The 16,850-nt window shown below is 43.0% G+C and overlaps 1 protein-coding gene across 1 annotated transcript in view; it reads left to right on the top strand.

Moving 5' to 3' along the window:
- COMMD1 (copper metabolism domain containing 1) overlaps positions 1-14,394 on the top strand; it is a 117,377-nt gene extending 102,983 nt beyond the window's left edge. Inside the window, exon 3 of the mRNA XM_037896100.2 lies at positions 14,135-14,394. Coding sequence (XP_037752028.1) covers positions 14,135-14,242 — 108 coding nt within the window. The 3' untranslated portion in view covers positions 14,243-14,394. The remainder of the gene's footprint in view (positions 1-14,134) is intronic.
- Positions 14,395-16,850: the final 2,456 nt, after the last annotated feature.

The raw sequence follows: 16,850 nt of genomic DNA, 5'->3' as shown, positions 1-16,850 counted from the left end.
CCAGATCCCCCACTGAGCCACCCGCATCCAGATTGCCCCACACAGAACCCTGTCAACCCACACGTGGATCCCTCCACAGTAAGCCCCTCTACCCTTGGATCCTGCTGGGCTGAGTCTGCCTGCCCACACCTGGTACAGAGGGGCAGGCCCAGCCCTAGTGCTATGTCAGGGTCAGATGCAGCCTCACGACTGAGTCCATGTCCTAGGGGGGAGAGGGGGCTGCAGGATGATCTCCCACCTTCATGCAGCCAGTGGCCTGTACTGCCATACTGGAGCCTCCACATTTATTTACTGACAAATGAAATTTGCAGAATTTTGCAATATTTTAAAATATTGTGCAGAATTCCCTCAGGAGCAAATGTTAGGGGCCCTGGCATGGAGTAGCTGATGGCATTTTAACAACCCTTTCATCTAACTCTGCTTTGGCGAAGCTGTACGTATTGCAATGCTTAAAACACCAGCAGATAGTCCACACTAGCATTTCCGACATTTCTAACTTTGGAGCTGAATGACAGTGTGAAACAGTGGGAAAAGTTTGCAAAAATTTCCTAGTATAGGTAAGGCCAAAAAACCCAAGAGAACGGCAATACAGATTAACAGCGCTTCCTGAACCATAGAGAGATAATATGGTTCAGTCCCACCTATGTGGATATTAGAATGAAATTTAAAAGCCATCTTGTAGCTCAAGGTAAAAGACATAAGCAAAAACTTTATTTTTAGCCCATTTATACCCAGGCTAGGCCTGGCAAGAACAAACACACTGGCATAAGTTTTAATTCAGCTCACAATAGCCAGGCTGAACGTTTTCATAGCATGGCTGAACTGCGAGCAGGTTTTAAAATGATTATTGAACTGTTATTTTTATAATCTAGACGAACCCTTCTGCCCTATATACATCAACTTTTAACCAAGCCTGTAGCTAGTGACATGTTTTGTGTTCATATGCAGCACAGCTAACTCTTGGTTAGTGTGTATGGCAGCTAACCCTGTGGCGCCCTTACCAGTGGCGTAGGCTTGGTATTCTTGTAGCAAGGTGATGAGAAGCCATTTTGCTGTATTGTCATGTCTGTGCGTCTAGGTCAGCAGCCTTTCCTCCTCCCAGCACTCTGCACAGTAAGCGTAGAGTGCAGTGACTCGTTGCATCACGGCTGCTAGAGAGAGAGTGTTACACAGAGAGAAGGTGGGTGAGGTGAGGTCTTTCATTGGATCAACTTCTGTCGGTGAGAGAGACATGCTTCCAGGCCACAATGCCAATAAAAGATACTGCCTCACCCACCTTATTTCTCCAATCCCCTGGGACCAACCCAGCTCCAGCAACACTGTAACACAGAGGCCGATGCACAAACACTCTTGACGTGTTTCTTATGCAAAAACTGTCATGTGGCCAAAACCACGTGTGTTAGAACCAGGTCAAATGAATGTCAGAACCCAGTAACAAAACCTGATTGAACTTGTAGGATACATCCGCACTGCAGCTGGGGGGTGTAATTCCCAGCTCAGGAAGAAGTAGGTCTAGATCTGATTGAGCTAGCACACTAAAAATAGCAGTGTGGCCAAAGCAGATCGGGCTAAATGCCTGAGCACCTACCTAGGGTCTCAGGAGGATTGTTATCAAGCAGCTACCCCAAGCCACCTGTGCCACTGAGGCCGACCACTATTTTTAACATGGTAGCTGAGTCAGAACCTGTCAGCACACAACACTCAAATAATTAAACCAGCAAGAGCGTCTCATGGCCCTAGTGACGGTACGAATTTGTGAGTCTTATGACAGGGTTCATTTTTCATGGTCATATTTTTTCCCTTTAAAATATTAAAAAAACATAAACAAAGAAAACTCTTGTTCTTCATCCATCTGCTCTTCTGCTTCCAATCAACCCATGTAATCTTGCACCTTCCATACGAGAGCAAAAGCACATGTTGTTCTGAAAGAAACAAAAGAGAAGTTTTAGAACAACATGTCTCTAACATTTGGTAAATTAAAGTAATTTAGTCTTTTGTTTGCTTTTGGAACAAATCACTAATAGAGTCTTTGTTAAAGCTAAATGGCAATCTGAAGCCAAGATTTCAAACCCAATGACATTGCTCAACACCTCTGAAAATGAGGCCTGTTCCTTAGGTATCTTGGGGCTGGTCTGTTCACAGGTTTTTGGGCTGGTATAGCTATTTCAGTTCGGAGTGTGATTTCCCTTCCCTTTCCCCTCCACACACAAACTCACCTGAAATAGTTATACTGGTGCTTTCCTAGTCTGGATACAGTTATTCCAATATAAAGGTGCCTTATACTGGTATAGCTTATTTGCCTTCCACACAGGAGTAAGTTATACTGTTATAAATACATAAACACATGCATATACTGGTATTACTGCATCCATATTAGGGGAGTTGGTCCAGTATGACTATCCAGGTTACTGGTTGTACTGCTATGCCACTATAATTGATGTGAGTTAACTTTTGTGTGTACGAAAGCTTTAAATGTGGGTTTAGGTGTCTAAAGCCTTGACTACACATACAAATTTCCCCGTCTTGGTTTGAGTGTCCACACATGATGCGGTTAATGAAATCAGTTAAATCAGTGTAACTTTTCTGTGTAGAGGTCTATGAAAGTGCCAGAGAATTTCAAAGTAGTTGAAATTTGATTTCTAAAAAGATATGTACATTTCTGTGCTGAACGCCTCCCGCAGCCTGGTTACACTGGAGACAGCATATATTTCTGGGATTAGCTCGGTTTTCATTTTAGATTTGCCCTTCATCTTTAAAAAAAAAAAAAAAAAAGCAGTGCTAGTTTTAACATTTTATTTTAACCACTGTTTGATTTAAATCTGCTCTGAGGTGGATTAGATGTTATGGTGGTTAAAATGCTGGTGACCATCCTGCCATACCCAGGCTGAATTGGCAGTAGCAATGGTGGGAATAGAAAAAAATCAAAGCCTCCTGTAGACAACCCCCATAGTCATTGCAGATTCTGGATGTTACGAGACCTGAAAATAGAAAATGACCTGGATATTTAGAAATTAAGCACCGGTTGGTAAAGCTGCTGGCTGTGGCACTTCAGCTTTGCAGGTGTGTTTTTAAAAAAGCCCAACAACAACAAATTAAACAAAGCGACACAGAGATGTCAAACAGGAATAGAAAGAAGCGTACAGATTTGCACGGGAGGGAATACAGTAATATATCTTTATTGTAAACAAGGAAGGAAATGTGCTTCTAGGATCCGATATCCCTCAATGGAAAACTTTTAGGCGACTTCACATATCCTTGCAGCCCTTGCTCTGACAGCCAATAAATGAAGGTGGTGCTTTCTATTCTTTAGTATCCTTGTGAGAACCTGCAAAGGGAGGGGAGCCAACATCATCTGGAGAAAGTGTAATTAAGAAATAAAACAGGAAGCTGATGCTCTGCCAGAAACATAGCTTATCCCCTTCAGTTTTAAATGTATGTATTGATCCAAAGGGAGTGGCATTCCAAATAAATGTAATTTAATTTAGTTGTGAAAGCCCTGCCTGTCTATAATGCCAACAGTGCCTGTTTTGTACAGTACTTGGTGTACCTGGCATCTAATACAGTATTTTTAATTGTTTTAAGACTTTTTGAACCCTGCTGGCTATTTGAGCTGCAGGGCACAAAGATGAGGAAGGGTCTGGAAAACAGACTCTAAACACAATACCTGTTTCTCATTCACAGTAAGGTTTCTTCACACCACTCTGGCGAAATCAGAAATTCATGAGAACCCTTTTTAAAAAAAAACAAACAGCAAGATTTGGGAATAGTGGTAGGCAGGGCACAGAAGACTGAGGGAATGTGTGGGGTAGTTTTCTATCCAGTCCAGCGAGGCTGAGGGATAGAATGGAAAGTCCCCACACCTAGAGGATAGGAGAGTATAAATTAAGTGCCCCTCCGTTCTGTGGACAGGGAGGTTGCATTTTTGTGTGTGCATTCAAGGTTCGATATTGATTCTAAGATGTTCATCCACTAATGGGGGGCAGGTGGCTTCCCCCTAAAGTTTGGCAGAGGGCCGGGGAGGATCAAAATATCATGATTTGTTGTAGTCTCCCAGTTTAATGTTTGGAATTAGCAAGAGTGTGGCAAGGAAGAAAGGAGAAATCTAACATATGGAATGGAAGAAATGTGGTTGCATACAGGGCTTTTCATGCTCAAGGTGCTGTATTCCAAAGTGTTACCTGAAGCGTGCTATTGGAGTAAGACCAGTGGTGATAATATCTTTCCAAAGCAGGCCGCAACCTTCAACTCTGGCTTATTTCTACTAGTAAAATGGGAGCCTCTCTTAGTTTTGGAAAGGATTTGCTTGCTGCTTAAGGTGAAGCCCTGTGACCACCATTGCAGCAAATTCAGAATTATATGAGCGGGAGAGAAAGCATAAGGAAAGACAAGGACAGAAGCTGAATTGATCAGATCTCTCACTGGCACTCAAGCTCTATATTTCTTCCCTCAAAAAATCCTTGAAAAATAAGTGAAGTCTAGAAGTATTTTAATGACATCTACTTCCCATTTGATTTTTTCCTACATTAGGTAAACTGATTCTAGCCTTTGCCTGTTGCTTTTGCCTCATCTGGTTACTGGAATTTAGTCTTTTTTTATAGGCCAGGCACCATGACTTATAGAGTGCACTGTTTAGCAAGATGTAATTTCTGCAACTCTCCTCTTCTGTTTTCTCCTCTTTTCTCTGGTCTCTCTTTCTTGTTTCACGAGCCTAGTTCATGTTACTAGCAAATTCAAAACAGATATGACGACTTCCACTTAATCTCTTTGTGCCTCAAGTTCCTCATCTGTAAACTGAAGGAAATACTTAAGGGTGTTGCAAGGCTTAATTCATTATTGGTGAAACTCAGCCCATTGCAGAGGTCCTGAACAAGACCGTAAGTAATGTAAGCAACACTTATGCCCTTACTGCGATTCTAAAGTGGGGTCTAATTAAGTGGCACGTAGGCTCTTGTGTGTCCTCTGCGTAGGTGAATTTCACCCTAATGCTTTACAGCACTTTGAGCTGCTTGGATGGAAGGTGCTATTGAAATGCAAAGTACTAGAGAGAGAGAGAGAGAGAGAGATTGTTTTTTAAAGAATCTAGCCTTGATCCCGGGATTTTGACAGTGATAACCTCATCTCCCATTTTCCCATCTGAGGCAAAAGTTGTAGAATGTAAAATACAGAACAGTATTTATGATCTGTTGTACAGAAAAGTCATACTCCAGAAGGAGTTCTCTTATAGATACTGAATGGTTTATTCACAAAAAGGACTAGTTCTAGTTTTAATGCATCTTGATTCTATACTTCACGTAATTTCCACACTTACTTAAATAAATCATCCAAGCAGCACTGGAAAGTGATTTTATTCAGCAATTCTGCCAGCTGATTGAGTATATCAGTAGGTAGGCATGTCGATCCAAGAAAGCAAGCTTAACAAAAAAGAATTTAAGTGATCTTCAAAAAAGAACTAGGTAAGTTCATGGAGAATAGATCCATCAATGGCTATTAGCCAGGATGGGCAGGGATGGTGTCCCTAGCCTCTGTTTGCCAGAAGCTGGGAATGGGCGACAGAGGATTGATCACTTGATGATTACCTGTTCTGCTAATTCCCTCTGGGGTACCTGGCAATGGCCACTGTCGGAAGACAGGATTCTGGGCTAGATGGACCTTTGGTCTGACCCAGTTTGGCCGTTCTTATGATCTATCAGTTATGCCGACATAAAAGATTATTGCAGTAATCTCACAATGCTTTATTTACTATTTTTTAAAATACTGTAATATTGTGCCTAACAATAGCGACCACACACAATTTTCACAATAAAAATAAGTTGGTTTCAAATGGTACTTTAATATGAGAATTTAATTGGCATTCTGTTTATGTTTATACATATCTATTATCTGAAACTCTGGTATGAGCCACCATCATAAATTTTGACTATAATGTTTCCATTATTCAGAATAATTATCCTATGTTTAGAAGACTGGCTTATTATTCTTGCTATTTCTGACGTACTAACACTACTGCTTTATGCTCTTGAAAAGGACATTAGTGATTTTTGTCCAAAACACTTAATCCAAAGGTTCAGCTAATCTCAATCAATAATGAATTAACAGTGTCCTGGCAACATCTGGAAGCAGGTATTCACAGTAGTTATGACTCAGGTCCCTTTTCAGTAATGAAAAGAAACATGAGATGGATAATCACAAATGCAAGATAATTAACTAGTTTAGACATTATGCATACATGACTTGTTTGGTGTCAGGCTTCCCATTTACACATTGTGGTTTGATTTCATTTTTTTCTTTAGTTGGGAGAATGTATAAGAAATCCTCATTGAAAGGTATTGGGAGAGTAGATGAAAGAGGCCACTATTCTGGTAGCAGGGCATAAGGATTCACCTAGGGTAAAAATTTGATATAGGAGTGAGCAACTATTTAAAAAAGGAAATAGCAACAGGTTAAATATGATTTCTAAAATAGGAAGATGGCAAGGGCTGGAAATAATAATAAACTCACATATGAAATAGTCATGGATTCAAAAAGAGCATAACAAACAAACTAACTTTTCAGCATCAAACTGTTAAGATGTCAGCTTTCTGTTTAATTCTTTATTTTATATAACATTTAAATATATATTTTTTTTCTTTGTAATTAGATGTGCTGATTAAAATCTATTTTATGATACAGTGGAGTTTCCTGTAACACTTCGATGAGAGCAAAATTTTCACTTATAAAGTTAGTGGGACATTTTGAGAGGTACGAGCATGAGAAAGTTAATGTGTGTACGCATGCTCGTAAATCTGTCATTTAATGCTCAAAATGATAGATGGAAAATTTTCAATACATTAATAACATAAAAGCAGTTAAATTAAATTTACTGCACAATACCCAATAGCCTCATGCTCCTGGAATTTCTCCAACCTTTACAATCTTTTCTATTTAATCTGTGATATTACATGATTGATTCTACATTAAAAGAATTTAAAAAAAAAATCTGAAAGAGAGGTAATTTTTTTCCTGTGCTGACATAATAATTGTTAGCTTAAGAGAGTCTCAGTTCATGTAATGCCAAAATAATAAAGAGAAACTTGGAGGTGCTCTGAATACCAAGTGTTTGTACTCATTGTGTCTGTTGGATGAAGAATTATGGAAATACATTTCACTTTACCCTAGGGTTTTTGAATGTCACAATTAAAAGATTATTAGGCATGGTCAAGCCCCAACTAAACAAACTAGAGGCTATCCGAAATTGGTCCTGGCCTAATTGGAAAAAGCAAGTCTGGGCATTCCTGGGTGTGGTGGGGTACTACCGATGATTTATTCCCCATTTTGCTACCAGAGTGAGTCCCCTGACAGACCTGATAAAAGCCCAGGGTCCAGACATGGTGAAGTGGACAGATGCCGCAGAGAAAGCATACATGGATCTACGGACAGCCCTCTGCAATAACCCCGTGCTTATAGCCCCAGACTTCAACAAAGAATTCATTTTACAAACAGATGCATCTGAAGTAGGATTGGGAGCTGTCCTATTGCAGATGGTCGGAGATGATGAACACCCAATCCTCTATCTCAGCAGGAAACTCCTCCGGAGAGAGCAGAAGTATGCTGTGGTTGAAAGAGAGTGCCTAGCTGTGAAATGGGCCATGGAAACACTACGTTATTACCTTCTGGGACGACAGTTTACCCTTGTGACCAACCATGCACCCCTCCAGTCGATGCAGCAAAATAAAGAGAAGACTGCAAGGGTGACCAGATGGTTCCTGTCCCTACAACCTTTCCAATTCACCATACGACACCGGACTGGAAGCCACCATGGCAATGCAGATGGCTTGTCACGAGTACACTGCCTGACGTCCCAAGTTGCCCAACCCCGTAGTGTTGAGCGGGGGGGGGATATGTGACAGGGTCAGGCCAGATGGCTACAGGAGAGTGATAGAAGGCAGATATATTAGCCCCAGGTTAAGTAGGTCCCTTTTCCCTGAGTAAGGTAACAGGGAAGGTTCCAGAACAATCAGGAACCTTCTGAAGACAATTAAGACTGACAGGCTGATTAGAACACCTGCAGCCAATCAAGAAGCTGCTAGAATCAATTAAGGCAGGCTAATCAGGGCACCTGGGTTTAAAAAGGAGCTCACTTCAGTTTGTGCTGTGTGTGTGAGGAGCTGGGAGCAAGAGGCACTAGGAGCTGAGAGTGAGAATGCATACTGTTGGAGGACTGAGGAGTACAAGCATCATCAGACACCAGGACGAAGGTCCTATGGTGAAGATAAGGTGTTGGGAGGAGGCCATGGGGAAGTAGCCCAGGGAGTTGTAGCTGTCGCACAGCTGTTCCAGGAGGCACTCTAAACAGCTGCATACCACAGGGCCCTGGGCTGGAACCCGGAGTAGAGGGCGGGCCCCGGTTCCCCCCAAACCTCCCAACTCCTGGTCAGACACAGGAGGAGTTGACCTGGACTGTGGGTTCATGAAAATGGCCAAACTGAGGGCTGCTGTGAAGCTCCAAGGAGAGCAAATCCGCCAATAAGTGCAAGACCCACCAAGGTAGAGGAGGAGCTTTGTCACAATAGGAAGGTCAAAAGTTAATGCTGGTTCTTAATCTCTAACATAGAGCCACAAGATGCTTGGGGGGCTTTCCTGTCGCACTTTGTATTTGAGTTTTTACCTTATGCCTCCAGGGATGAGGTCTCAAAGAAATCCCAGTCAAGCCAGCATTTCGAAAGAGATACTAATGTCTGCCAAAAATATTAGCAAAAAGAAGAAAATATATGGTGAAGTTAAAGAAGCTAAATCAGTTCCGTCTTTTGCCAAGTCAATGATTCATATTAAAGTCTGTGAAACATCACTTGTGCTAAAAGGAGTGCAATGACCTCGGAAACCAGGTCATGACATTCTCCTCTGTTCAGGTTGCAACAAACAAGGTTGAGTTGTGCCCACACAGCAGCTATTTTCACAACACAAGTATATGCATCTGTGCATTTACCATGGTGCCTAACTGTGTTTGTATCCGTGTATTCTGGGGAACCATGGACAGCTGTCCTATACTGCCTCAGACATGGCCAAAGTACATGCACACAGCAGCATGAGGCAATGTAGGACATCCCAGAGATAGGGTAAGAAAGAAGACTAGTTAACACAATTACAGAGGCACCAGTTGAAATCTTATCAACAAAAATAGATGCTAAAACCTAGTTATAGGAAAGCAGTTACGTGCCAGCCAGGCCACTGATATGGTTTAAATGGGGCTAACTGTCATGGTTACTATAGAGAGCATTAATCATGATATATGTGGACTCAGACCATATGTAGAGCCAACCATTTTACTGCTTAAAGTTATAGTGTAGGTAGGGCCTAAATTCTATGAGTCTTAACATTTTTAGAAGCTCTGTAAATAAAGAGTCAGCTTTAAATTTCAGAAACACTGTGTGAGTTCAAAAGATTGTACCTGACTTGCCTGGTGGCCTCGCAGTAACACTTTGGGTAGGACATCACTGCAATTAAAAACCCACGGCTGGCCTGTGCCAGCTGACTTGGGCTTGAAGGGCTCGAGCTAAGGGGCTGTTTAATTAGTTGTAAAGTGTAGACCGGGGTTGGCAACCTATGGCACGCATGCCAAAGACAGTACACGAGCCAATTTTTAATGGCACACTGCTGCCTGCCGGGTCCCAGCTGCCAGCCCCGCTCAGCCCGCTGCCGAACCCAGGCCGGCAGCGGCCTGAGCGGGGCCAGTGGCCGGGACCCCAGCCGGCAGCAGCGTGCCATTAAAAATCCTGCCTGCCCCGGCCCGCTCTTCTCCACCCGCCTCCCCGCCCCCGCGGAGGCAGAGTGAAGAAGTTTGGTTCTGCCTGCTGCAGGGCAGGCAAGTTCCCCCTCCCTCGCCTCTTCCCCCAGCGTGCTGGATTCCTGCCCCTCCTCCTCTCCCTGCCGCCGATCAGCTGATGGCCCTTGCGAGGGAGGGGGAGAAGTGGAGCCGCAGTCCGGGCAGGAGGTGAGGTGGGGACAGGGCCTTGGGGAAGGGGGTTGGAATCAGACCATATCCCCTCCAGCCCCCTGCCGTGAGACGCTCTAAGCAGGGGGCTGGGAGCACCCCCACGACCCTAGCCCACACACTCAGCCCTCTGTCCTGACCCCTGCACCCCCGTCACACACACCCAGCCCTCTGCCCTGACCCCTGCACCCCAACACATATCCAGCCCCCCCACACCCCTGACTCTTGCACCCCCTACACATGCCCCCATCCCTCTGCCCTGACTCCTGCATCCTCCTCACACACCCACAGCCCCCTGCCCTTACTCCTGCATCCCCCACACATACCCAGGCCCCCCTACACCCCATGCCCTGACTCTTGCACCCCCCCGCATTCCCAACCCCATCCTAAGCACCAAACGGGAGCTCCTGCACCCCTTGCACCAAATGGGAGCTGCCCACATAAGCACTCCACACCCAAACCTCCTGCCCCAACCCTGAGCCCCCTCCCTTATTCTAGCTCCTGGCCAGACCTTGCACCCCACCCCCCAGCCTGGTCCTTCACCCCCAGCCCTGTGCTCAGTGCACTCCTACCCTCAGCTCAGTGCAGAGAGAGAAGAAGAGAATGGGCTAGAACCAGGGAGAAGGTAGGTACCCACTCTCTGTGGGCAGGGCCGGGATCACAGACCAGCAGTCGGCTGAATGGAGCTGGCAGCCGGGACCCTGGCTGGCAGGAGCCTGTGTACAGAACCCCAGACTGGCAGCGGGGTGAGTAGCAATGGACTGAGCCACTCAGCCCACTGCCAGTCTGGGGTCCCGGCTGCCAGCCCCGGGTCCCGGCCGCCAGCCCCACTCAGCCCGCTGCCGGTCCCTTGCTAGCTGGGGTCCCGGCCGCAGGCCCCCGCTCAGCCCACTGCTGGCCTAGGTGAATGGCCCAAGCTGGCCGCGGGCTGAGCGGGCCAGCAGCGTAAGATCAGCATTTTAATTTAATTTTAAATGAAGCTTCTTAAACATTTTGAAAACCTTGTTTGCTTTACATACGACAATAGTTTAGTTATATAAAATATAGACTTACAGAGAGAGACCTTCTAAAAAACGTTAAAATGTATTACTGGCATGCGAAACCTTAAAGTGAATAAACGAAGACTCGGCACACCACTTCTGAAAGGTTGCCGACCCCTGGTGTAGACGTTCAGGCTTGGACTGCAGCCCAAGCTTTGGAACCCTCCCACCTAGAGCTCGAGCACCAGCCTCAGCCCAAATGTCTACATGCAATTAAACCTCCCCTTAGCCCGAACCAGCTGGCAGAGGCCAGCGATGAGTTTAAGACCTCAGTTGAAATCCAGGCCTCTGTCTCACAGGTCTAATAATCAACTTTAGCCATGCCTCCGAGCTTCTTAAGACATCCTTAACTATGCTTTATATGTAAAATATATACGAAACCACTTTTTTTTCTGCTCCTTGTTTTACCTGAGAAATATCCGGGAGATCTGATTTGCTTTCCCATTCTTTACTGAAGGACTCTCTAGGGCATTAAATAATTGAAGTACAATTTTCTTAGTTCTCAAATGAAGGGATGAGGATTGAGTCTTTCCCAAAGAAAGCTATTTTTCCTCAATGGTTGTCAAGAATTTGAGTTAAATAGGTTTTCTATTAAAAACAAAACCAAAAACCAACACCAGACTGATTTAAAAACCCTGCTCCTCTCAATTGCTCAGGGTTCAGGCCTTGTCTACACAAAAAAATTGTTCTGATTTAACTAAGTCCTTATCTACATGAGAAAGTTTTAGTAGATGTACTAGCTGTAGTTACACTGGTATAGTTACACTGTGTAGACACTTATTCTGGTGTAAGAGATTACTTTTTTTCAGCTAACTTAAACTTCTTTTCCAAGTGACAAAACCTAAACTGAAAAAAACGCATTGTAACACTGGAATAAGTTTGTCATCACGAAGGGAGGGGAAAGGAGAGTAGTTATGTTGGCATAATTGTATCCATTTAAATTCATACCTTAGGTTTTACTGAGAAATCTTTCCTATGTAGACAAGGCCTAAATACCTTAAATTTAACTACATCTGTTTCTAAACAAATATTATTTAAAAAGAGAGGTGGCCCACCTTTATATATCATAGTAAAGTCAACAGGGCCCAACTTCTTTTGTATTTGCATGTCACCTTTCAGTGCATTACTGTTGTGACTATGTAATGCAACCTATGCTGTGTGGTCCTTTATCATACTACAAGGGGGAGATTGCATCCATTTGGTAGCTCCAACAGTTTACAATACGGTAATAAAAGTATGTACAAAAAATCTAGGACCATTTACCGTGCATACTTTCTCCTTCACATCACTTCCAGAAGGTGTAGGCATGCTAGCCCACGTTAAGATAAAGCCATCACTGCCCCATTATTCCAAGCTATCAGCATCCGGTGGGTCTCCTCCTTTGTTTGCCTTTTAGACTGAGCTCCTTGATACAGGAACCATGGGCTCAGTTCCTCACATTGACCATGTGAGTGAGATGTGTTACAGGCCTAGGCCCTGATCCACAGTTGGATCTGCACAGACAGACCTTTTGCATCTGTGTGGACACCTATTGATATCAGTAGTGTTCAGTGAAGCTCTAATTACGTAACTGTGGTTCTGTTCTTTAAAAAGTGAAATCCCAGGCCCACTGAAGTCAATGAGAGTTTTGCCATTGAGTTCAGGGGGGCCAGGATTTCACCCCAGGACTGTAGCATGGCTTAGTCAAATTCTCTAAAATAGAACTCTGCTAATGGTTTTTGCTAGCGTGTGTTTTGGTTTTGAAGACACATGAAAAATGTAGAGTTAAGTAACACTTTAAAATTTTAGGGTCTGATTTTCAAAAATTCAAGTGCACAATTACATTTACCATAAATGTGCGTGCAAATTGTACAATTGAGCCCACGTCCCTGATTTGTACATGCAACTTCTTTGTGTATATATTTTCTTTTACTTGCACTTATCTCTACCTTTTTTGTTTTTTCTTCTTGAAAAACCAGTAAAGATTCTTGTATTAAAAAAAGAAAGCCAGTAATGAAGTTGCTTTCATGTGCATATGAAAAACAATCTGTTCTTTGTTTTAAATTCATGTAATGCCTTTCTGAAATTTAGGTAATCAACTTCAGACATTTTTCAAGTTGCATTTTTCTGGTGATTTAATCTTATCTGTTAAATCAGTTAAGTGCAGAGAATTAAGTCTGAAAAATACTAAATGTTGAAACAAATGTATTTTGAAGTAATGGTAGAGGTTTTAGTCTAACTGATTTAAAAAAAAAAAGAGAGAGAGAGAGAGAGGTGATGCTGCCCTCCCATTCTGAGTAACCTGTGTGCTGTGCATATATTGATACAAAGAACTCGTGGATATTCAGTGAGTCAGATTGCCTGGAAGGCTGAATATTCCAATCTGTCTTCTCAAAAAAGAGCACTCCCTTCATGATCTGAGAAGTTATTACTGTATTTGAATACAAGGTTTGCTTTGTTTTTCAAAATTGAGCATTTCAAGACACCTGAGGTTTGTAATATAAAAGTGCAACCCCCGTGATTTCTATTTTCACTCTTGTTTTATTTCTGACCTTAGCGTCTGATGTGCCGTCCCCGTCACATGGGAGAGTAGCTGTGTCTGCACTAGAATTTTTGTCATTATTTCCCAGTGTTTCCCGACTGTTGGTGCAGCTTCACCTGGACTTGCATTTACAATGCAGCCAGGTACACTTGCTATATCTAAATGTTATCTTCCAAATTATACAAGGAACTTTATCCAACTCAGATATATTGATGAGTAGGACTGATAGGAGAGAAATCTCATGAGGTCTTTTGCCTGCTGATTTTTTAGTAACTAATTCCACATGGTTAGAAACATTTTATTTTTTCTCGTGTTGTTTATTCTCTCTGACCCTGACAAGATCCCTTCCACTCTGTTTATCCTGATTTATACCCCACTTGAGAATAACTATATTTGTGAATGATGTGACCCGGCCTTTCAGAGCGAATCAGTGCTGCTGCTTAATTGTCTGTAGGCATAACTGTTCAGTGAAGTCAAGTATTGTGGGGATCTCCCACAATGAAATTCAATGTCCTCTCCAGCAACCATGCTGACTATACAGTTTTTCTTCACCGAGAACAATTTTCTTACTTCACTAAATATCATCTTTCCCCTTTTATTTTCTAGGCATCTGAATTTCTGTGTTTGGAATTTGATGAGGCCAAGGTGAATCAAATGCTGAAGAAACTGTCAGAGATTGAAGAGAGCATAACGGCACTGACACAGACCACCTGACTGTTAAGATAAAGAAAGAGATTGTGACTCAGAACATAGCTGGCCTTACTACTTGTTAATAATTTCTATTTTTATATATGAAATTGTTACCAAAATTCTACTGATATTTGATCATAAAATAAAATAGTGTGAGCTCGGCTGTGCCACTCTGACACTTGTGAGCACTTACTCATACAAGAAATCCCATTGGATTTAATGGGGCTACTTGCTTAACTGCATAACAGCTCAGTGAGGCTGTGCATAATCAAGCCCTACATGTTAGAGTAGCATGGCTTTCCTTTTCATGCCTCTTAATGATTTGTTGAGTCATCTTCTGACTACTCTGACTTGAGATAAATGCTGGGCTGCAGTCAGAATCCATGGGAAACTGGATGGCCCTGTGGCAGGGGAAAAACACAGACAGACAATCTAACGGCTGCTCAGATTTTTCCTTATAAAGTAAAGACGTTCTCTGATAATTCTTCCCTTTTCTCATTGGAACCTAAGGGGGCAAACTGTGGTCTCAGTCAAAGTCTGTTATGGTTGTGCACTAGGTATAAAAAGTAATACGACGTCAACCAACTAAGAATAGGTGAGACGAGAGGTTTAACTGCCAGCGGTAGAGAAAAACATAAAGGAGAAACTGAATGAGGAAATTTCTGCTAATGAAGTTTAGTAGACAGTCAAACGCAGAGACCTGAAGCTCTGGATAGAGTCTGATTAGTACGCCTGTTCCCATCACACCCTGAAACTTATAAAAGAATCTATTTAAGTGGTTCAGTAGCACATACATGTCGTAGATTACTGAAAACAGTTATCAAACTCTGTAAGGTTTCAGAGTAGCAGCCGTGTTAGTCTGTATCCGCAAAAAGAAAAGGAGGACTTGTGGCACCTTAAAGACTAACAAATTTATTTGAGCATAAGCTTTTGTGAGCTACAGCTCACTTCATCGGATGCATTCAGTAACTCTGTAAGGGAAGCAAACCCATCAGCCATTCCAAAGCACAAAGAAGAACTCTCCTGCTACACATCATATTGACCCCCCCCTCTCTCTCAAGCAGGTTATAAATATCGTAACAAAAATCCAGACAGGAAATAATCCTCCAGTCACTGATAAAGACCGCTTTGCAATGTAACAGATTTACCACGCACCAAATGGCTTCTAACATGTATTTCCCCACAAAGAATCTGATCCTGCAGAGTACTGAGTCCTTTCATAGGCTTAAACCAGGGATGGATGTCGCCCACAGTCACTTAACCATGATTCATTTCAGTAGCTTCCATTGTATACAGAAATTAAACAATCAAATGCTGTCAAGATTCACTACATAGGAATAATTTTCTCATTACTGTTAACACCCGTAGTGCCCTGTCTACTCAGAAGCATATTGATCAAAGGAACACTTGTATTTAATTTTTTATTGATCTGTAAATGTAGGGCCCATTCTGTTCCCACTGAAGTCAATGGAAGTTGGCCCTTATGTTAAGTCCCTTTGTTTGTATCCAAACTGTAACAATGTGTGTGTACTTGTTTTGAATTTGGTGTGTTTGGCACCACATGACCCTGCGGCTCTATACAGGCACAGAGTTTTTTTTACTGCTATGATTTGAATAGAGGTTTATTTTTAGTGTGCTTAGTTTAACCAAATCCTAATCGTTCCAACCCCCTTCCTCCCTTTTCGCTGGCCCACCAACAGGCTGTTCAGTTAATTCAGCAGTATTCATACCACTTTAAAGTTTGGTAACCTTTCCTTTCCAGAAATGGGATGTGAGCCCTTTTTCTGATATGGGGCTGCCATGATCCAAACTCCACAGACGTGGACTAGATCCATTGTTCCTAAAGATTTGGCATGGAGATTTCCCAGCCTTTACTCTTTGCTACTGTACTGAAGAACATCGGTGAGGTCCTATGATGGTGACCCGTGGAAAAAGGCGGGATGGGGTTGGAAAAGATGGCAAAACTAAGTGCAATAAAAATAAACCTCACCTCAGATAAACTAACTCATCCTAATAAAAGCTCTGTCTCTGTACGTAGCTTTGGGGCCAGGATGAAGGCATGGAATGTGAAGCCCTGAAATTCCAAAACACAGGTACATGTGTGTCTGTATGTAGATACAGTTATTTATCTAAAACGTATATTTCAGTAACACCCAGTGTGTTTAAATAGTTAAGTTGTCATTGGGGCAGTGAGAGAGCGTGAGAATGACTCTGTAGCCTGGTGGTTAGCGCACCCCGTTGGGAGGAGGGAGACTCAAGTCCCTGTTCCAGTAACTATTTCATTATTTATAAAAAGTGGAATAGCTTGAACAGGAGACATTGCGTGACATCTGCCCCACACTAGCCCAGAGCCCAGCAATTAGGATATTTTCCTGGGATGTGGGAGACCCAACTTCAAATCACTGCTCCGCAACAAGTCTCCTACAACCCATTCAAGTGCTCTAAATGGTGGGCTAAAAGTTGTAAGGCAGTATCTGCACCACTGGCTCTGCCAACGGTTTCGTTGAAAAAGGACTGACCTGGCTTAGGCACCTAACTCCAGGAGAGGTTCATGGCTGTGAATCTCCAATGGAGCTAGGCACCTCCCTCCGACCTGGACTTGAGTGCCAAACTGCCTTTGAGGGGTGGGGCT

The sequence above is a fragment of the Chelonia mydas genome, chromosome 3 (genome assembly GCF_015237465.2).
Source record: "Chelonia mydas isolate rCheMyd1 chromosome 3, rCheMyd1.pri.v2, whole genome shotgun sequence".
NCBI classification, from domain to species: Eukaryota; Metazoa; Chordata; order Testudines; family Cheloniidae; genus Chelonia; species Chelonia mydas.
The sequence above is the reverse complement of the archived record's forward strand: the minus strand, read 5'-3'. Positions and strand labels throughout refer to the sequence as shown.